General features: G+C 52.6%; 4 protein-coding genes across 7 annotated transcripts; 3 read left to right on the forward strand and 1 right to left on the reverse strand.

The window, feature by feature from the left end:
• The first annotated feature begins 1,144 nt into the window (after window positions 1–1,144).
• LOC143015648 (tumor necrosis factor receptor superfamily member 12A) lies at window positions 1,145–7,142 on the forward strand. The gene is made up of 5 exons (XM_076169700.1): window positions 1,145–1,702; window positions 4,380–4,478; window positions 4,583–4,726; window positions 5,058–5,106; window positions 5,196–7,142. Exons 1-4 carry the CDS (start codon window positions 1,621–1,623, stop codon window positions 5,096–5,098), a joined length of 366 nt encoding a protein of 121 aa, XP_076025815.1. The 5' UTR covers window positions 1,145–1,620; the 3' UTR covers window positions 5,099–5,106; window positions 5,196–7,142.
• A 46-nt stretch (window positions 7,143–7,188) lies between these two features.
• Window positions 7,189–17,097, reverse strand: znf646 (zinc finger protein 646). 4 transcript variants are annotated; one of them, XM_076169695.1, is made up of 4 exons: window positions 16,964–17,097; window positions 12,396–15,205; window positions 10,856–11,923; window positions 7,189–10,662 (listed from the first exon to the last, which is right to left on the reverse strand). In XM_076169695.1, the coding sequence occupies exons 2-4, from the start codon at window positions 15,095–15,097 to the stop codon at window positions 9,750–9,752; spliced, it is 4,683 nt and encodes a 1,560-aa protein (XP_076025810.1). In that variant the 5' UTR covers window positions 15,098–15,205; window positions 16,964–17,097; the 3' UTR covers window positions 7,189–9,749. The 4 variants fall into 4 exon arrangements, with proteins under 4 accessions (XP_076025810.1, XP_076025809.1, XP_076025808.1 ...); XM_076169694.1 differs by having other exon boundaries at window positions 16,959–17,097; XM_076169693.1 differs by lacking the exon at window positions 16,964–17,097 and adding an exon at window positions 16,099–16,378.
• znf668 (zinc finger protein 668) lies at window positions 16,307–19,842 on the forward strand. Its single transcript, XM_076169699.1, has 2 exons — window positions 16,307–16,755; window positions 17,549–19,842. Exon 2 carries the CDS (start codon window positions 17,574–17,576, stop codon window positions 19,554–19,556), a length of 1,983 nt encoding a protein of 660 aa, XP_076025814.1. The 5' UTR covers window positions 16,307–16,755; window positions 17,549–17,573; the 3' UTR covers window positions 19,557–19,842.
• A 365-nt stretch (window positions 19,843–20,207) lies between these two features.
• Window positions 20,208–21,458, forward strand: uqcc4 (ubiquinol-cytochrome c reductase complex assembly factor 4). The gene is made up of 2 exons (XM_076169689.1): window positions 20,208–20,408; window positions 20,749–21,458. Exons 1-2 carry the CDS (start codon window positions 20,323–20,325, stop codon window positions 21,083–21,085), a joined length of 423 nt encoding a protein of 140 aa, XP_076025804.1. The 5' UTR covers window positions 20,208–20,322; the 3' UTR covers window positions 21,086–21,458.
• Window positions 21,459–21,460: the final 2 nt, after the last annotated feature.

Consider the following 21,460-nt stretch of genomic DNA (forward strand, 5'->3'; position numbering starts at 1 on the left):
CAACGTCCTCAGTGTGTGTTCATCCTGTTGCCATGGTTGCTGCCGGAGAGTTTGACACAACATCTGCAGCTTATAGTGCCTCATTACTGATGAACTCACTGGGTGGAAATTGAGCTCATGTGTGCGTCCTTAGTGGGCCGAGGCGCTCCAGGTCCTCCTCCTAAAGGTTACACATGACAGAGGAGGAGAAAAACATCTGGCCCCGGCCTAATGAGCCAATGAGAGCGCTCGGTGTTTACCGGGGGCTTCGCTCAGCGTCTGGTTGACGTTAGCGCTTGTGGGAAAGGCGGGTTCACACCGAGCAGAAAGTTCCAAGCTGCAGGGAAAAAAAGAGGGAAGATAATGTGGGAAGAAAAAAGGGATCAGGAACCAGAGAGAGGTTTATCTGAGAGAGCGGCCAGCTTCACTCAAACACTGAGGAAACGGCTCCATGCTGAGAGAGAGAGAGAGAGAGAGAGAGGGTCCAGGTTCAGGCCCCAGAGAGAGAGACAGAGACAGAGACAGAGGGGGAGAGACAGAGAGAGATAGAGAGATAGAGAGGGAGGGAGGGAGGGAGGGAGAGAGGACTCACAACCTGAATACAGAAGGGCAGAGAGAGAGGGAGAGAGGGTTCAGGCCCCAGGGAGAGAGGGTCCAGGTCCAGGCCCTAGAGAGAGAGAGAGAGAGAGTCCAACTTCACTGAAACACTGAGGAAACGGCTCCATGCTGAGAGAGAGAGAGAGAGAGAGAGAGCTTACAACCTGAATACAGAAGGGCAGAGAGAGAGGGTTCAGGCCCCAGAGAGAGAGAGAGAGAGAGAGGGTCCGTGCCGCTGAGCGTGGGGGCCAGAGGTTTCGTCCCCTGGCTGTGATTCTGCATTCTTGCTGGCGGCTCCACCCAAACACACTGAAGAGCCGCCTGTCAGGGAGCAGCAGCTCCTCCACCATCATGGAGCCTCAACACTCTGAGCCAAACTCCTCTACACACACAAACACAAATACAAGACTCACCTCCTGCTGTGTGTTCCTCTGTGTGTGTGTGTTTGTGTTTGCGTGTTCCTCCCTATGTGTGTGTGTTCCCCTCTCTCTGTGTGTGTGTGTGTGTTCCCCTCTCAGTGTGTGTGTATGGGACCCAGACTCTCGCCAGTGCGCCGTGTGTTTCTTGGCAGGCCGGCCCGGTGACGTGTGCAGGCGTGGTAATAACAATGAGAACACTATTAACTCCAGACGACACAGAGCCTCCGCTGCAGGGAAACACGCGAAGAAGAAGAGAAAACAGTCACGTAAAGGGCGTGGCCGCGTGAAAACACCAAATGTGCGGCTTTAGAAGAACGACTCACATCCACACAACATCCAGTCCGACTCGGAGCTGACTAGTTAGAGTCGCGTCTCGGAGTTTCCTGCGGGTCCCGAGTGCGCGCAGCTCCGATCGGTCCATCGGAAGTGAGTCATCGGCTCGCGTGGGTGTGTGCGCGGTTTATAACGGAGCGGCTCCACCGGGTGACTCACTGCACAGCGCCGACACACACAGCATCCAGAGCGGAGCCACACGGCTGGAGGGCCGAGCGGCGGAGGAACTTCAGCGGGCGCAGAGACAGCGGAGACACACACACACACACGCACACACACACACACACACACCATGGCTCCTCACAGCCTCTGCGCCGCCTGCGGACTCCTTCTGGCGGCGCTCAGTCACTTCTACGGCGTCAACGCGCAGAAAAGTGAGTACAAATCAAACGTTTTCTTTTTGTTATGAGAGATCGGACACCGTTAAAGTGTCGATCAGCTGATGTGAGTGTGTGTGTGAGAGAGAGAGTGTGTGTTTGTTTCTGCGTGTTTCTCCTGAACATGAACATGGAGGCGTCACATTCTGGACGCTTCCTTCATCCAGACGCGTCCCAATCTCTCTCTCTCTCTCTCTCTCTCTCTCTCTCTCTCTCTCTCTCTCTCTCTCTCTCTCTCTCTCTCTCTCTCTCTCTCTCTCTCTCTCTCTCTCTCTCTCTCACCGGTTCCGCATTCCGATCTCCTGATTTCACCTCATCCGTCCATCCGTCCCTCCTGTCCCCCCCGGGTAGAGGGGACAGGCTTCATGTAAGGGGGGGTCGGGTCCATTTCTGGTCTCGGGTCCATTTTGTAGAAAGTGTGTCGCGGTTGCCATGGCAGTGTGAGTTGTTGACTGTGTTTGGACCCGGGGCGGTGGGGGTCTGGGATCAGGTTTCTGCAGGAACATGGACGTGATGGTGACGTGATGGTGACTAATCAGATGGGCCGGGTTTCTCCCCTCACTTATCAATTTAACTGCCGACTAAATGGAAGAAGAAGAAGTTAGAAATGTTTCACCTGGGGCCTCGTAGAATCTGAGGAGAGAGAGTTTTGCGCAAGCGGAGACATCTGGACCTCAGCTGTCCCCCTCCCCACTCACACAGAGACACACACACACACACACACACACCCTCCTGACTGATGACAGACTCCAGCATCCCCCACCCAAGAGCACAAACATGAGCGCTCTCTTCCTCCTCTGTGTTAACCTCTTCCTCTCCATGTTCACCGCTGAGTCGTGAGTGTGTGATGAAGCGGCGTGACCTCGGGGGTGAAAGGTCATTTAAAGTCCACAACCACAAACACTTGGCTCTCCTGCGTGTGTGTTTGTTCTTCCTGCTCCTCAGACTTGGTTTGGGTTTGGACAGGGGTCAAGCTCAGGCCACAGCCGAGCTCCACTTCCTGTCCGTGTCCTGTTGACCTCTCAAACAAGTCGAGACTCGACTAGACTATAAGACTCGTGTGGGTGTGAGGTCAGCTTGTCTGACCTGTAACACGCTCGTACCAAAGGACGAACCGCTCCACAGCTTGAGCCCTTTGGTGAGTGACATCACCGCATGCAAATGGTGGTAAAGGTCACCATGGAAACGTCCAGGAAGCTTTAGCACATTCCAGCCGTGTTCCTGCTCCAGACCTGATAACACGGCTGACATGTTCCCGTTCAGATGAAGGCCGCACGGCGACCTCGTGCCTCTGACGTACAAAGTGAATCATGGTGTGCGGGATTAGGGGACCGGCTACGTTCAGGCGCTCTTCGTCACGCAGCAGGAACAGCAAACACAAATCCACCCAACGAGGAAGAGCGGCGCTTTATCTTTAGCTTCTGAGGCCGAACGTTTGTCACTTATCATGTCTGCCTCCACTTTACATGTTCAGAGGGTGGAACATGTTAGGTGTGGACCCATCTGATGTGTGTGTGTGTGTGTGTGTGTGTGTGTGTGTGTGTGTGTGTGTGAGTGGGCAGGTTGGACGTTACTCGGCCTTTTAGCTTTTTTTATAGATTTAGTAACAGAATCAGATTGTTTTCCTCTCCTAGATTCTGTGTTGTAACCATGCCTACAGGCCACGCCCCTTTGCACAGAGTGAGTTCTTCCTTGTCACAGAATGTTACATGTAGAACATCTGGACCAGGCCGGAGAGGAAGGTCCTGACAGCTCAGAGTGTCTGTGGCTCACTGGGACCTGGTGACCATGTGACCACGTGACCTCATGCAGTAAACTGGAGCGTGGGTCGGCCTGATGGTGGCGCTGTGACGACGGAGCTTTAGTCCAATTCCTTCCTGATGGTGTGGTGGCGTGTGCTCGGCCTCATTGTTCTGCTGTCTGGCTGCTGTGTGCAGATATGAAGGTCTCCATTGTGACGTTCGCTCAAAAAGCTCACAGCTGCGGCTTCTCACACACACACACACACACACACACACACACACACACTTACAGTCACACGCTTGTTTATTCTCTGGAAGTCGCACACGTACACCGACACACAAACAATTCACAGGAAGCACTTTGTGAAAACACATCCTGCCCCTCACACACACACACATACACACACACACACTGGGCAGAATGAGGCCTGTGTGTGTGAGAGTGTGTGAGTGTGTGTGCACATTACTCTGAGTGAATCTGTGACGTTCCGCTGTAGCAGCTGTCAAAACCAAAAGGAATTTCCCACTTTCATTTTAGAAGCAGAAGAAGAAACATGCAAAGTTTCTCGCCACACGTGTGTGAGTGTGTGAGCGTATGAGTGTGTGAGTGTGTACGTACGTGTGAGTCACACTTTTTTTTATTCAGAAAGTGGTGGAAGTTTTGTTTTCAATATTTGCATTTTCTGTAGCTTAACTGCTTGGTTGTGTGTGACCTCATCTTCTTCTTCTTCTTCGTGTGTTCTGTATCTTCTTCATGCATCTTCGTCCCTGAGGAGTGCCTGCTGGGCGTCGCCTCTCCTCTGTGTGTCTCCGGAGGCGCTCTGTGTCGCTCTGGGGCCGCTCACATAAACACTCCTCTGCTCAGGCGGATCTCCTTCCTCAGATCAGATCCAGACTTACGTGTGTGTGCGTGTGTGTGTGTGTGTGTGCAGGTCAGTGTCGCAGCTCAGACTTCTGGAATTCGGACCTGGACATCTGCGTGCCGTGTGCGTCATGTAAGCAGTATCCCAAGACGCCGTCCTGCAACACGTGTAAGAAGCTGAGACCGGCTCCTCCTCTGGATCGGTGATGATGATAACAGCTCTGACTCACGGTGATGACTTGCAGCTGAGTGTGTGTTGCCATTTCTCCTCAGGCATGTACGAAGACGAGTCCTCTGACGTGTGGAAGCTGGCGGCCATCACCAGTTTCTCCGTTCTGGCCGTGGTGCTGGTCGGCGCCGCCTTGATCATCGGGGTGATGGTGCATCGACGCAAATACCAGAAGCGACCGCTGCGTGGTGAGGATCTGTCGTGACTACTCAGGCGTAGTTAGGCTTTAGACTTTGACTCGTCAGGCGAGTCGGGGTCACGGTCACACAGGAGAGTTTCTCCTCCGGCTCCGAGCTGCAGTCTGACCCGAGTCGGCTCGGGTGACCAGAACAATAAGCTGCTCTCTGCCTTTGTGAGCGGAGAAGCCTGCAGGCCTCCCAATCCGACTGACAAAGAAACAGGGCCACAGGGGAAGATTCAACTGTCGTCATGGTGACAGAGAATGTCCCCCAGTATGAACATTTGGCTTTAATCTGATGTGATCATGGAAGATTAATGGAACAGATGCTTTCATTACAGAACCCATTGAAGAAACAGCCGGGCCACTTTATCAAGCTTAAACAATCCAGTAAGTACAAACAAACAAACAAAGTTACATCTCTTCACTTTGAATCATCTAAATAATGGAAAATTAAACGGTTGCCTTGGTTTCCGCAGCCTCATCATCCTCTGGAAACAGATGTGACCGAAGCCATGAGGCGACTGGTGCCGAGCCGGACTAACCTCTGACCCATGAACTGAACTCTGACCACAGGGTGACCTTCCAGCAGAACCGGACCTTTCTAGCAGAACCGGACCCTTCCAGCAGAACCGGACCCATCAGTAGAACCGGACCCGTCTTATTTATTCTCCTGTTCAGTGTGGAGACGCCCTCAGGTCTCACGGGCGGCGTAACGTTTAAGTACAGTTGCCAAATCCAGCTGTGAATGCAACAACCCTGACCCAGCAGCCTGTAGGAGATTAGAGATTAGAGACTTTATACTTGTGACTTAATCATTCCTTAGATTCTTATATTACAATTATCTGACATTTTATTTTGGGAGGAACTCTGTAGTCGTACTTTAGAGGCGAATGTTGTCCGGAGCAGCAGGACTCCAGTGAATGTAACGCAGCTCTGGGCCTGCTGGGCTGCGGTCCGGCCCCCTGCTGGTCAGCGGGGGGTCAGACGGGTCCACAGCACAGACACACTGTCAGGCACATCGGGGCCGTTTGAATGTAGCTAATTAGTCTAAGTATAGAGCTGATCCTCCTGCCAGTACCTCCTTCCTGGGACGAGCCTGATCCAGTGACACTCTCAGCTGTTTAAGGGACTGAACTGATCTCCTGCACTGTTCCCTGCTGGGCCGCGACCTCAGCAGAGCCTCGATAGCTTATTTACCTTATTGTCTTATTGTTTGTGTTCTAACGTGAGGGCGTAATGATCCCTCGCGCCTCATCGGGGCAGCAGAACTCACACGTCAGGATGTTTCAAACACTTCACATTCCAAAAAGTGCTAAGTGGATGTGGGAATGTGGCGATGTAGGAATGTTGGGATGTAAAAGGGAATAGCTGAGTCTGACCAGTAGAACCATTTCAGATGGGTGACAGATGGAGGGAATAATAGAACTTTATACGTCCTTATAGGGACATTCCAGGTCTACAGTCCAGTGCCTTGCTCAGGGGCAAAGGCTGGAGCAATAATCTTATGTGTTTAGATGCAAACTGGGGCAGATGGGATTCAAACCCAGGACCTCTCTCTCCCTGCTGTGCCTCACCTCTGGCTGTATTCACACCTGTGGTTGATTGGCTTTGATCCGGTCCAAGAGCGAGACTTGCAAACTGTCCTGTGATTGGTCGGAAAGGAGCAGGAAGTGAACCCCTCACCTGGAAAAACTTCCGGACAAAAACCCAAACTAAAGTGTGTAATGTGGCCGCAGCAGCGTGATGATGCGTCAGTCAGCTGTGGGGAAGAGGAGGAAGAGGAAGGACAGCCGCGTGTTCACCTCCTCTGCAGACGCGTCAGGTGAGCTTGATCATATATAGATTGATTATCAGTAAACTCTTCGTCTAGTGTGTGTGTGTGTGTGCGCGCGATCGGTTCCGTTCTCAAAGCAAACGACCCGGTTGTTTCGGTCCCGAGTGCTTCAGGTGTGAATACAGCGTCCGAATCAGCCAATGTGCCTTTTTTGCCTTAATGTCAACCTGGTCCAGTGACGTCATTAAAGTCACTGTGGCCATGGAAACGCGAGCCAGCTGACTGACGGAGCTCCTCCTGTCATGTTGGACTCCAGTCTGCTCTCCAATCATCCATCTGTTTCACGTCTATGCGTCCTGTTGTCAGGGTAACGCTCCGGGAGGGGGCGGGGTCATGTAGTTGATGGCAGTTTGACCTTCAGCAGCACAACTTCCGGGTCACATAAATGACTCATTATTACTTTGACCGTTTCTTATTTATTAGTTTGTCGCCATGTTTGTGTTTCATTCCGACTCTTTGTCTCAGTGAAGTTGCACTGACGCTACTTCCTGCGTCGTTTCTCGCGCTGTGTTCTTCTTCTTCTTCTTCATTAAACTGCTTTATATGTAGCAAATGTATTTTCACAATAAAATCGACGATTCTAATGAAAGCTTCCAGACTGAGACTTTTTGTTTAAGAAAAGGAAAGGCAATTAGTTAATTTCAATGAACTTTATTTCCAGTAATTTTGCTTATATTCTAATCTACGATCTAACAAAGAAGTAAAAATCAACATTTCAGAGTGACAAAATAATTCTATAAATATGACTTAAATATCGAGCTGATGTGTGTCTGAGCACTAGAAAGTCAGTAAGTCAGAGTGTGTGTGTGTGTGTGTGTGTGTGTGATATAGGCTTTAATTACACAATAGCTAATCTAGGAGTTTTGCCCCCCGGAGGATAAATGTACAGAGATGCGACCAAAGTGTGAAAGTTTACCACCAACACCCAGAGGAGTGAAGCTTTAAGTGCCACAGGTGAAGAAACCATTCAAAATGAAGAACATCTTACAGTTACCATAGCAACCAGATAAATCCTAATCAAAGCGCAAGTTGGTTCGTTCGTTCTGTTGCTTTAGACGGTATGGGATGTCGGATCAGATGAGGTGCGTTTGATTCATGCACTATCAGCATATTGCTTTAAATACTACGACCTGCAAACTAACCGACGCCTCCATCATCGCCTAAAGACCTTCAGCTCAACTAGTGAGGCCCGACCAGGGAACACAGAACGTACCGGGGGTGGGGGGTCTGGGGTCACTGTCAGGAGGAGGTCAGAGGTCAGAGAGAGAACTTAACCGCCTTCTCTCCACGTCCTGGTTTCTATTCTAGACTTCCCGTCCCAATGTGCAAATACAGAAGTGAGAAGATGGCAGAGAAACAAAAGTGAAGCAAACAGATGGAGGTTCAGTCTCTAGATCTGCTGCTGCTCTACGCTAGAGCGGTTACAGTGTCTCTCTACGGCGGGCTGCGTGAGGCGTTTAGTACTCTGTAGGTAGGCGGGGCTTCATGAGGTATTTCATACGTCTGACCAGTGCCGCTTATACTCCGTTATATGAAATGTAACACATAAGGCATAAAGAAAATAGAATCTGAGCCTCTAACACGTCGGAGGCCGAGCGTTCCCCTCTCAGTCCTTCATTACTGCGCTGACCGAGCGAGGGAACCTTAGGGAACCACGAGGGAACGACTAACAACTTGGCAAACGGGATCAGGATCACAACCACACCCAACAAAAAGTCAACAATTGCACATTTTCTTCTTTTTTTTTTTCTCCACAAAAGGTTAAGTAGTTAATGTAGTCGGACAGTGAGGACACACACACACACACACTTCTGCTGTCGGTGTGTGTGTGTGTAGTAATACTTGTGCTTTTTGGCCATAAATGGTGTTTGATAAATATACAAAAGGATTCATCTGCTGTTTGAATAATCTAGAGCGTCTGATGGGAACTCAACACGTCACCATGGTTACACACCTTAGGACTTCAGTTACACTGCCATTAAGGCGACAAGTACAATTCCTCACACACACTTTGTGCGTGTGTGTGTAAACATGGTGAGCGGTTGAGGAGGTAAATAATATTGCGTAACATCTGCAGGGTCAGTCAGGTGAGCGTCCATGAGTCAGGAGGAGGAAGAGGAGGAAGAGGAGGAGGTACATGTATGTTCACATGTTAACAGCTGCTACAGTCACGTTACATGTGAGGCACTGGCACTTCATAGAACTCTGGCTTCTGACAGCATGCAGTGTGTGTGTGTGTGCGTGCGTGTGTGTGTGTGTGGGGAGCTACGACGCAGACGTCAGAGCACAGTCAGACAGACAGACAGGTGTGGGGACATGGCACAGGTGACGTCATGCTCAGGTGAGTCCATCCTTCTCCCGTCAGGTTGAGCCCTGAGTGCTGACGATGAAGCTCCTCCCATCATCATCATCATCGTTCCTGCCCGTTTTTCACTGAGAGATGTGGAATTACAAAGCGGCCCATGAAGTTCCTTAAAGGCTACACGAGTTTAGACGTTTCAGTTTAGTCTTTATACAACATTCATAGAAAGGTTTTCCTATTAAAATATGCAGGTAGGATAAAAAGTGATAAGAGGAATAAATTATTAAATACATCCATTATCAGCAGACGACGTCACGACGCCACGGGGACGCCAGAGGACGAGCAGGACGACCAAAGTGACTGATGAACCCAGAGGTATTAGACTGTGTGTGTGTGTGTGTGTGTGAGAGAGCGAGAGAGAGAGAGAGATAAACACAGGCTGTATATATTCTGGTCTAAGGATCTTACAGAGGCACTGAACACATACTGGGGCGAGAGAGGGGGGGGGGGAGAGAGGGGGAGAGAGAGAGAGAGAGAGAGAGAGAGAGAGAGAGGGGACGATCTAACACGTCCTCGTGTCCTCTGATGGATGGGGGCTGTTGCTGTGTTGTTGCCTTTGGTTGTTTGTGTTTGTGGACTGAGCCTCTCTGTCGCTGTGTGACGGTGGAAACATTCCGTCCTTATTAAACACAGACGCTAATAAACCCCAGGGAGACTCGGCAACAACGTCACCATCTGCTGTGGAGGTATCGTCGCACGCCAGACATGTGCCCCACATCAAACCCACCTTCTGTCTTCAGTCCGGGGAGCATTTCTTTACACTTACGCACAGAGGGACACACGAGGGAGGAGGACGCCGGGTCCTCGCCGCTCGCCCGCCCGCCGGGTCCGGCCTCAGAGGAAGGAGCCCATGTCCAGGTCCATGAAGGCGTCGGCGTCCACGCTGAAGGAGGGGCCGTAGCCCTGGGCGCTCTGGTGCATCTTCTGGTGGTGCCGCAGGTTGGACTTGCTGGAGAAGGTCTTGTCGCACAGCAGGCAGGCGAAGGGCTTCTCTTTGGTGTGGATCCTCCGGTGGCAGATGAGCTGCGTGGACACGCGGAACGCCTTCCCACACTCCAGGCACTGGTAGCGTTTGGGCTCCGTGTGGATGCGGCGGTGGTTCTTCAGGGCCATGAGGTTGCTGAACTCCTTCTGGCAGACGGAGCAGAAGAACGATCCGGTCTTGTGGCTGTTCTTGTGGTTGAGCAGCGAGCCGGCGTGTCGGTACGTGCGGCCGCAGTGGTCGCACACGTGACTCTTCTCCTCCGCGCCCGCGCCGTCCTCCTCCTCCTCTTCCTCCTCGTTCTCCTGCGGGCTTGAGATTCTACTTGGCATGTGGGACAGAGGCGGCGGGACCCGTTTGGGGATCCCGCCCCCCCTCCCGGTCTGGCTGATCCCTGAGTCCCAGCAGAGGTCGGCGCCCGTAGGTTCCTGCTCTCCTCGGCAATACCGGCCCTGAGCCCGGTGGTGCGTCTCCTGGTGCTGCTGGTAGCTGGAGGCGTTGGAAAAGCTCTGCTGGCAGACGGCGCAGGCCACAGAGCGGTCCTTGGCGTGCACCTCCATGTGGCTCTGCAGGTGAGACACCAGACAGAAGGTCTTGCCGCACTCGGGACAGCAGTGGCGCCTCATTTGTGAGTGGATCTGTAGGGTGAGAGGGTCAGGAAAGGTCTGCAGACACAAGGTACAGTGGTGGAGGCTCTCCGAGTGCGTCTTTTTATGGTTGAGCAGAGAGCCGGCGTGGCGGTAGGAGCGCCCGCACAGGTCGCACCTGCAGCGGGGACACGGTCAGCATCATCATCATCATCATCATCATCATCATCATCATCATCATCATCAGTCCCTAACATCACAGTTAGAAATGACTCAATATGAAGAGGATTCACTAAACACGTGTGTGTCATACATGTGAGATGGAACACGACTTACACACTGAGCTCATGACGGACGGGACAGTAACTCACATGAAGCACTTGTCTGGCCGCTCTGCCTGAGGGACGGCAGCTCTGGACTCCTCCTGGCCCCGGGGGCAGCGGTGCCTCTTCAGGCCCGAGCGGCCCTGGAAGGTCTTGCCGCAGTCCGGGCAGCTGAAGTGTCCGGCGGCGCGGCTGTGGATCTTCTGATGGTTGTGCAGGATGCTGGCCAGGCGGAAAGCTTTCCCGCACGTGCCGCAGGCGTACTTCTTCTTCTGCGTGTGGATGCGTGTGTGGTTGCGCAGAGCCATGGGGTTGGTGAAGGGCTTGGAGCAGAAGGTGCAGCTGAAGTGTCCCGTCTTGTGGGTGTTCTTGTGGTTGAGCAGGCTGCCGGCGTGGCGATAGCTGCGGTTGCATATGTTGCAGGTGAACGGTCGCTCCTCTTTGCCCGGAGACGCGTTGGCCTGCGTGTCGCTGCTGCTGCTGGAGGCGCCGTCGCATGTGTGTCCTCTCAGCTGGTCCAGGGAGGGGAAGGCCTGCTTGCATTCTTTACACTTGAAGGCTTTGGCCTTGAGGGCCCTCCTGCCTCCTGCCTCCCTCCTGGGCTCGGAGCAGGAGTGAGCCAGCAGCTGCTTCTTCCCCCTGAAGCCTTTCCCACAGTTCAGACAGCAGTGCTTCTTATAGGAGAAGTGTGTGCGTAAGTGGTTCTTGAGTGCCAGCTGGTTGGAGTACGTGTTGTTACACACCGAGCAGTAATATTCACCCGTCTTATGGGACTTCCTGTGGTTGACCAGACTTCCCGCGTGGCGATAGGTACGCCCGCACTGGTCACAGGCAAAAGGTCGGGGGTCGCCTCCGTCGTCCGATTTCACCGGGGACTCGGTCTGGGAATCCGTCAGACCCGTTTTCCTTTCTGAGGCTCGTCTGCGCCGCCTGACGGACGCCACGCTCCGACCCGGCGACGTCCCTCCCTCCGCTCTGGTCCCGTTCATCTGCATCAGGGCCTGGATCTGACTGTTGAGCTCCTGGATCTTGTCCTGGTTCTCTTTGTGCCTCCTGAGGTGGTTCAACAGCTGCTTCTGGATCTTGAAGGCCTTTCCACACTCGTGGCAAGTGTGCCTGCAGGAGGAGACGAGAGAGAGCAGAGAGACGAGAGAGACAAACCATGAGGACAAACCAGGAGCAGACGCTGGATGACAAAACACATCAGCAGCACAAAGCACAGAGCGACTCACAGAGCGGAGCTTAGAGACGCTCTCTCATTCATAGAGACATTCACTGTTTCCCCTGAAGGAGGGAAAATCATCACAATACGAGTGTGTGAGAGGAAATTAGAGCAGCATGAAGTCCAGCTGCCACACACACACACACACACACACACACACACACACACACACACACACACACACACACACACACACACACACACACACACACACACACACACACACACACACACACACACACACACACACACACACACACACACACACACACACACACACACACACACACACGTTGATTTGAATGGAAAGTTTAGTGGGCATCCTGTAGTTACGGTGATGTTTAAACATGTGTGTGTGTGCCTCACCTCTTGATGTCAAAGTGGGACCTCTGGTGGTTCTTCAGAGCCAGCAGGTTGTAGAAGCGTTTCTGGCAGACGAGGCAGCGGAACACTCCGGTCTTATGAGACTTCTTGTGGTTGAGCAGGGAGCCGGCGTGTCTGTAGGCGCGCCCGCACTGCTCACACTTATACTGACGGTCTTCGTTCGTCGCCGCAGTTCCTTTGCCGCGACCGGAGTCTTCCTTTTGGGCGGCACGGTTCACTTTCATCACTTCTTCTTCTTCTTCTCCGTTTGCTGGCTCGTCCTTCCTGTCAGCCGAGCAGCCGTGGTTCTCCAGATGATGGTAGCTGGTGCAGAAGATGCCACAGCTGCCACAGATGATGTCCACCGCCTCCTCCTCCTCCTGCTTGCCCACAGACCCGTCTATGGCGCTGACGTGTTGATGCGTGACATCGTCAACCTCCTCCTTGTTGTGTAGCAGCTGATGAGCGATCAGGTCCTGCCTGTTGGCGAAGCTCTCCCCACACGTGCTGCAGATCATCATCTCGCCCGACTCCTCGTCCTTCACCTCTTCATGGGAGGACATGGATGAAGGCCCTGAGCTTGCCGGCGTGCTGTGGGACTGTGTGTGTCCGCGGAGGTGACTCCTCAGAGCCCGCATGCTGGTGTAGCTGTTCCCACACACAGAGCACTGATACAGATCTCCGTCGTCCTCCTCTTCCTCCTCCTCCTCCTCTTCCTCAGCATTAGCACATTCACCACTGCTATTTAAATCTCCTTTCCTCAGCTCTTCATGGAAATTCTCCTCAAAATAACTCTGCTGGTCGTCTAGGCCGTGAAAGTCTAAGTGGTGAGCAGGATTCCCCCCGGCACAGTGACCGTTACTACCCTGAAAGTCCATGTGAGCCCCGTAGTCCATGCTGGCAGAGTCGTGCTGCTGCAGCAGGGGGCAGCAGTGAGACTTGATCCCTGCAATGTCAGCAAACGTCTCCCCACAATCGGCACACATGTGCCTCTGCATCAGGTGTTCACTGTGAGGTAGATGCACTGTCGGGTCTTCAGTGAAGCCCTGGCTGAAGTGCTGGTGGAACATGGCACCGTTACTCTGATACGCACCGTTCTCCTGATCCATACCAGGCACCGGGTGAAGGTCCTCCTCCCCTTCCCCTTCCTCTTCCTCCTCCTCCTCCTCCTCCTCCTCTTCTTCCTCCTGTGAGGGGAAGCAGCCCTGCTGGTGTTCCACGGTCAGAGGCTCAGAGGAGAGCCAGTCTCCTTCGTTGCTGAGGCTGAAGGAGGAGGCCTGGCCCTTGTGGAGGCGCAGGTGGCTCTTGAGGGCGGCCAGGTGAGGGTAGTTCTTCCTGCAGATGGAGCACTGGTAGATCCCCACCTGATGGGACCTCTTGTGATTGATGAGGCTGCCGGAGTGCCGGTAGCTTTTGCCGCAGATTTGACACTTGAAGGGACGTTCAGAATCTCCAGCTGAGGCGTCCTCCATGTCTTTAGCGGTCATGTGTGTGTGTGCCAGGGCAGGGTTGAGGACGTGTGTGTCCATGAGTGAAGGTTCTCCCTGAGTGTTGCTGCCAGACGGCATCTGATTCATGGAGCAGTCTGAATAGATGGGAGCATTGTTCCTCATCTGCTCGTGTGACTGATCGAAGCCTCCATGGTTATCCAGTGACGATGAAGCTGATTGAACATTATTTACAGGAGAAGCATAAAAATTGGACATGGGAGAAGCAATACTGTTATCATAAGAGGCGTTATGAGGCTCAGACAGGGAATCATGGAGCCCAAAGGACACAGATGATGAGTTGTGCATCTGGATGTGATCCTGGAATTCCTCGTCATTAGGGAAGAGGACTTGACACAGATGGCAGAAGTTGACGGCAGAATCCCGACTCTGAGGCGAGAACTGGTCCAGTTTGAGAGCCGTGTAGCTCCCGTCCATGGCGCCGGAGTCTGCGGCACTCCTGCTCTTGTGAGTCCTCTGGTGGCTGTAGAGAGCGGCCATGTTGTTGAACACTTTGCCACACACGCTGCACTCAAACATGCCCAGCTGGTGCGTCTTCTTGTGATTGGTCAGGCTCCGGTGGTGAATGTAAGACTTGTCACACAAATCACATTTGAAAGGTCGATTTGCTGCGTCGGAGGTCTCAGTTTCTGAATAATACACCTCCTCCATCTTGACCTGTTGAGCTGAATGAGCGTCTGCAGACGTCCCCACGCTGGCGGTCTGCACAGAGAGATGATGAGGCTCATCGTCTTCATCATCATCATCGTCGTCGTCTTCTTCGTCACTTTCCTGTCCGTGCGTGTCGCCGTCTCCGTCTACCGTCCTGTAGCACTGCTCCTTGGCTCTCCGGCTGTAATGAACCCTCTGATGCGTTGCCAGTTGTGATGCCAGACGGAAAGCCTTCCCACACTCTGCACAGGTGTGCTTCTTCTGTGACGTGTGGCTCCTGAGGTGACTCTTAAGCGCCAGGGCGTTAGAGTTTTCTTTCCCACATACGTCACATTGGAAGGACCCCACGTCGTGCGTCTTCTTGTGGTTGGCCAAGCTGCCGGCGTGCCTGTAGCCCCGCCCACATTCATCACATTTAAATTTGCGTCCATCTTGGTGCTGCAGGTGAGTATCCATGTGTTCTAGTAAGCTGGGCATGCTGGAACACGCCAAGCCACACTGTCTGCAAGGGAAACCTGTGCTCCTGCCAGGCTCGGGCACCGCCATTACATCATCACCACCAACATGAACGCCTGTCCCGTCATCCCAAACACTCCACAGATGCTGAGGACCAGTCTGCACAGTCCAGAGGAGAATCCAGAGGAAACACCAGAGCTGTGGGGACAGAACACACAAACACACTGAACACATTCTTTCATTAACTTTTCAGTGACTTCAGACTAAACTTTCATTGCGGCCTTTACAGAGTTACTACAGACTGAGTAGTTAATGTGTCAGACGCTTACTTGGTAAATACGGTGCCAAGCTGACAAATATAGAACTAATACTCAAGTGTAACACTAAATTTGTTTAACAGGAGAATGTAAACATGAAGACAGTGTCTTTAAAAATGTCCAAACTTGTTATGTTTGTTAAGTTTTTCACATCTATTTGTCATTTGATAGAATTCTTTAAACAAATGAGCCTTGCAACATTTTAAGTTCTCTAAAATGACATAATGATGAGTTTAAAATAAAAACAGGAAATAAGATATAGTCCTCAAACACATCATTGCTTTAAGTAAGAGTACACTTATTGAGGAATGTAAGCAGCTGTGAACATAATATTGATTATCTCAAACATGATTTGTTTCATTATCAGTGTGACGTTAGATCATTGCTGCTGTATTCAGACTTAAACACTGCGCTCTCTAACAGCAGCTAGCTGCTTGTTTTGCTAACCATCCGTAGCGGCGCGCTAGCTGTTAGCTATGTCAATAAACCGGGAGCGCCGCCTCATTTGGTGTTTGTATTGTCGCTGTAAAGGGCAAATATCTCCGGTATTACCGAATGCAGACAAAATGAACGAACTTCTCTTTATGGCGGCGTTACAAAGAGCGAGTAGTGCGAATGCGGCAGAGTTTCTGTTACACAACAGGGCGCTATCCTTAGCATGCTAGCGGCTACCAGCTAGCATCATCACGGTTAGCTAAACAAACATTGCACCAAAAAGACTAGAAGTCGATTAATGCGGAACCTCCACGTCAGCAGACGCGTCAGAGTACAAACCTGCAGCGAAGCGGAGCTCAGTAACGCTGTGAGCGCAGGGTTTCATTCATTAGTCGGCCCGTGTTGTTTTAACGCAAAGCTTCGGCTCGTTTGTCACTTTGTCTCCTTTCCTCCATCCTCATTCCCCACATTGCGCTTGTTGCTAGGGAACAGGAAATGTGCAGCAGTCAAATGCCTCCCCGCTAAAGTAGCTAGCTGGGCTAAAGCATATTCTAATTCACTGAGAATGAGCGGATTAAGTCACCAGAAAGTGAAGATTTCACTAAAGTAAAACACCAAATCCAGTTTGTTTCCCGCTTTACTCCACAGCGCTGTCGGAGGACATTTTATCTGATTTTAGTTCAGTAGCTACGCAGTTCGGTCCCTGTGTTTGACTTAAACACATTGTAACTAATATTCGCTTCAGCCTCCCATCCGTCTCTCCACAGTGACTCATTATCAGTTAATCTGAAGTTAAGTAAACGAAAGGAACTAATCGTGAGTATTATTGTTTATTATTTTTCTCAATTTACTGATTAAAGTGTTGCACACTGGACTTGCCGAGCGCTGTCGTCATCGCGGTCCTAGCGCCGGCCCTCACCAACCCGCAGCAGCATCTTCGCAGCGGCTAACAGTGACAGAGAGCAGGAGCCGCCGCCGTAGAAGCCTCCAAACCAGGTACGAAATGCTTCTAGTCCTGAAACACTCGGAGCGGCGAGCTGCCAAAGACGAAACGAACTCGGTACATCCCGTAAAACCGCGGCGACGCTGCCGGGGGGTGACAGGATCGAGCGGAGAGCCGGGTGCAGCCGGTCCTAAAGCCAGCCATCTTGACTTGGTGGTACTAATGTGTAAGCTAGCGAGCGGGAGGCTGTGCGTACATTACCCGCCCGGAGGGTCACATCCCGGGACCGAGTCTGGCCCGCTGCTGCTCCGCGTTAACAAGCCTCCGCGTCTGTCACCGTCCGGGCTCAGTGCCGCCAACTTCCTCCGGTGTCAACGCGGTTAGCTTATTGTCCTAGAGGTCCTAATGCCAGCCATTTTGTCATTAGTGTTGATAATACACACACACACACACGCGTCGCTCTGCATGTTTTGGCTCATTCCAGTCTCATGATGCTGCTGTTACGTTTTTACACATTTATTACAAACGTCACGGAAATGCTGGAAAAGTCACAGAAAAACAAACTGACACTTAAAGTCATGAAAAGGTGTCATGTTGTTTTAATCGTTCAGATTTGAGGAGGCTATCTGCTCCCTCAGACTGGAGTGGGATGAGAGGCCGAGGCTGTACCCTGGTGTGCGTCACCATAGCAACATAGTTTGGGGTCACCTGAAGGCTTTGTTCAGGACAAACTTCACTATGATGTCATAGATATTGTTTAGTTTCCAGATGTTAGCAGAATCATCTGTAAACACCACAGTCGAAGATGAAGGTCAGATGTTTACTCTCACTCTGTTTGTGTCCCAGGTCCTGACTGAGGTCGGTCATAAACATGGCCTCTCCTCCGCCTCTGGCCGAGCAAAGCGTGGCCCCTGCACAGGAGGAGGAGAGCCTGCAGGAGGAGGAAGAGGAGGTGGCGAAGGATCCTCCTGCAAAGAAGCGAGGCAGAGGCCGGCCTCGGAAAGCTGCGTCCGTCCACAGCGTCCCGTCCTTCAAATGCGCGGCGTGCCAGGAGGCCTTCGCCAGCGTCTCGGCCCTGCGGAGCCACAAGCTGGCGGCTCACGGCAAGGACAGCCAACAGGAACACGCGTGTTCACAGTGCAGTAAGAAATACTCCAGCAAGGCTCAGCTGCTGAAGCACGAGCGCGTCCACTCCAGCCAGCGGCCCTTCCAGTGTCCCGACTGCCACAAAGCCTACAAGACGCCCACGGAGCTGCGCAACCACAGCCGCTCTCACACGGGGGAGAAGCCCTTCATATGCACCGAGTGTGGGAAGGCCTTCATGCAGGCCATCTGCCTGCGGATCCACATGACGCAGCACAGCGGGGAGCGCCCGTACTCCTGCCGCCAGTGCTCCAAGAGCTACCCCACCCTGTCCAAGCTCAAGGTGCACATGCGCTCCCACACAGGGGAGAAGCCCTACTTCTGTGCCGAGTGCGGGAAAAGCTTCGCCGACCCCTCTGTGTTCCGCAAACACAGGCGGAACCACCAGGGCCACCGGCCGTACGCCTGCGACGAGTGCGGCAAGACCTACACGGAGCTGAAGGACCTGAAAAACCACGAGCGCTCCCACACCGGAGAGAAGCCGTACCTGTGCTCAGACTGCGGTAAGGCCTTCTCCCGCTCCTCCTCGCTGGCCTGCCACCAACGCATCCACTCCCAGAGCAAACCCTACCAGTGCGAGCAGTGCGGCAAGGGCTTCACCCAGCTGTCCTCCTACCAGTCTCACCTCCGCACACACTCTGGGGAGAAGCCCTTCCTCTGCCCGCAGTGTGGGAAAATGTTTTCTGACCCTTCCAGTTTCCGTCGGCACCAGCGAGCCCACTTAGGTTTCAAACCGTATCCCTGCGACAAATGCTCCAAGAGGTTCCGCCAGCCGGCCGACCTGGCGGTGCACGAGCGTGTCCACTCTGGAGAGCGGCCTTATAAGTGTCAGAGCTGTGACAAGGCCTTCGTGGCGTCTTGGGACCTGCGGCGCCACATGCTGGTGCACACGGGCCTGAGGCCTTTCTCCTGCACCGAGTGTGACAAGTCGTTTGCCGAGCGCTCCAGCCTCAACAAGCATCGGCGTGTTCACTCTGGAGAAAGACCCTTCACCTGTGGAGAGTGTCTCAAGTCTTTTGTTGTGTCCTCAAGCCTGCGGAAACACGAGAGAACTCACCTGGCTGAACGATCTCAGCAGCAGCAGCAGCGGCAGCAGCAGGAGGCGCAGGCAGAGCCGGAGACTGGGTCAGGCTCGGTGTTTCCTGCTCACACCACCCTGCCCCAGTTTTCCTGCACCCACTGCGACGCCACATTTGGAAACTGGGATGAGGTGCAGGCCCACGAGAGTCTTCACTCCGTCTCCGCTCCTTCCACCGCTGCCAAGGCGCCGCCTCTTGGCTCGCACGTGTGCCAAACCTGCCAGGCCGAGTTCGCTCAGCCGGCGGACCTGCAGGAGCACGAGAAGCAGCACGCCAAGCCGCGCCCGCACATCTGCAGCAGCTGCGGCAAAGGGTTCCTCAACAAGGCCGGACTGCGCAAACACCAGAAGATCCACTCCAGCAGCAAACCTCACAGCTGTCAGCAGTGCGGTAAGGCCTTCCTGTTCGCCGCGTACCTGCGCAAGCACTTAAGGACGCACCCGGAGAAGCTGCCGGCCACGCACCCCGACCAGCTGAACATCATCCACACCGAGCCGCTCCCCTCCCCCCCGCCGCCCAGCGAGGGCCCCCCTCTTCCCGACGCGCCCGTTGCCATGGCGCTGGCGGTTCCGGTGAGCGTGACAACGTTTCAGTCCCTGCCAGAGTATCTGGTGAAAGAGGAGGGACTCTAACCTGCAGCCTGCACACATCTGGAGTCCTCTTAATGTGAGCTCACTGTCTGTGCTGCCTTGTTAAACATCTGTATGATATAAACATGATTCTCTTCTATCAAAGCCTCCCTGTTGCTCTACGTGCTTCAGACTTCTTCCAGCCCCTCTGTGTGTCTGATCTCTGCTCTAACTCCTCTGGAACATGCCGTGCGGTGCGGTGGTTTTAAGTCAACGTGTTTTATAATGAATTTTTAATTGCAACCTCATCTTCAATTTACATGTTGTTGAGAAAAGTAAAGACTTTGTAAAAGCTGCTGCTGGTGTGAGTCTGAGTCATTGTGGCTTTGCATCTCACACACACACACACACACACACACACACACACACACACACACACACACACACACACACACACACACTTATAGATATTCAGGGTCAGGCCAGTATATAAAAGTGAAATGAGAGCCGAGCAGGTAAGTTAAGTTTTGTTGTTTATTAATTATTATATTTATAATGTTATTATAAGTGTGTGTGTGTGTGTGTGTGTGTGTGTGTGTGTCAGCAGACTGCAGTACATCACATTCCTGTCATCAGTGTAACCGCAGCTCTCGTGTTTCGGGGCTCGTGATCATAGCGGAACGTCTAACACCAAATTTCCGGTTCAACGTTTCAACCCGGAAGACATTTAGAGTTGCACAACGTCTTCTCTGGTTGACCTCATCATGGGGAGCTTCGGTTAGCCGATTCAGATCAGATCTTCTTCCTCGGCTATGAGCCGCAGCTCAACATGTCTGGAACAGGTCGAGCCCTCGCCGCAGCATCACGCTTCGCCCTCAGAGAGACATTCATCCCTCCGCCCGGGACGAGTTGCAGGTGAGGACGAGTGTGCGTGTGTGCGTGCTGGATGTTATTCAACGACGAGATTTACATTCACACGAGGATCGGTTTATCACCATGGTGACTTCAGCAGCAGCGATTCAGATAGCGAGATTGTTGCTACAATGTGTGTGTGTCTGTGTAAGTGAGAATGTGTGTGTGGGAGTGAGTGTGTGACCTCGGATGACTTTATTAGAAACCCCTCCGCGCTCCTGAAGCCGCTGGTCTGTCAGCTGAAGAGGTTGATAGTTAGTTTGATAGTGAGGAGTCAGGTTTGTTTCAGCTGTGGCTCATACGGGAAGTGTCAGCTGATGACGTCATGTCTCCCTGTCCCCAGCACTGTGAGCAGTGTGAGGTTCCTCGCCCTGAGCTCCAGGTCGCCGTCCAAGAAGCCGAGTGGCGATGAAGAGGTGAAGAACGAGCCCATCCGCTTCTCCACCAGCAGGGGGAGCCACCGCGCCTGGCAGGTGCAGCGCTCCATGGGGAGTCACTTCCAGAGGCCGTGGTGGAAAGTGCTGCCGCTCAGCCTGCTGTGCTGCGGCTTCCTGCTGTGGTGCACCCTGAGACCAGAGACCCAACTGGACCTGCAGCTGGAGAAGCATCTGTACGAGCACCTGCCAGGCTTACTGTCTGATGAAGAGGACGACAAAGAGGACAAGGACAAGTCCAGCTAACATGGGGGACTTAAGATGTATATAGTTTGGTTTATTTATTGTTTGCAACTCGACATGCTGCAAGTTTATTTTCTGGTGATCAGGAAGGAACTGTTGATCACTCATCAGCCCTTTAAGTTTAAATCTCATTTATTTTGTACATCTTGTGATCAGAGTGGCTTGTATCAGATCATTCTACTGCTGCCTCCATGCCTGATGGGTTGGTTTTATGAATCTGATGCAGGCAGCTTCTCCTGTGTTGCTGCTCAGTGTGATCACAGTGTTTACGCTTAAGCTCGGCTTGAAGTCTCTGTATGAAAGCCTTAAGAGAAGTCAACATCTGTTTGTAAAGTGTAAAGTGTCCATGTAAATCAAATAAAAGACAAAGAGGAAATC

This window comes from Genypterus blacodes, unplaced genomic scaffold (assembly GCF_046128005.1).
Source record: "Genypterus blacodes isolate CSIRO-AG114 ecotype Tasmania unplaced genomic scaffold, CSIRO-AGI_Gbla_v1 ptg000209l_1, whole genome shotgun sequence".
In the NCBI taxonomy this organism is placed as follows: Eukaryota; Metazoa; Chordata; class Actinopteri; order Ophidiiformes; family Ophidiidae; genus Genypterus; species Genypterus blacodes.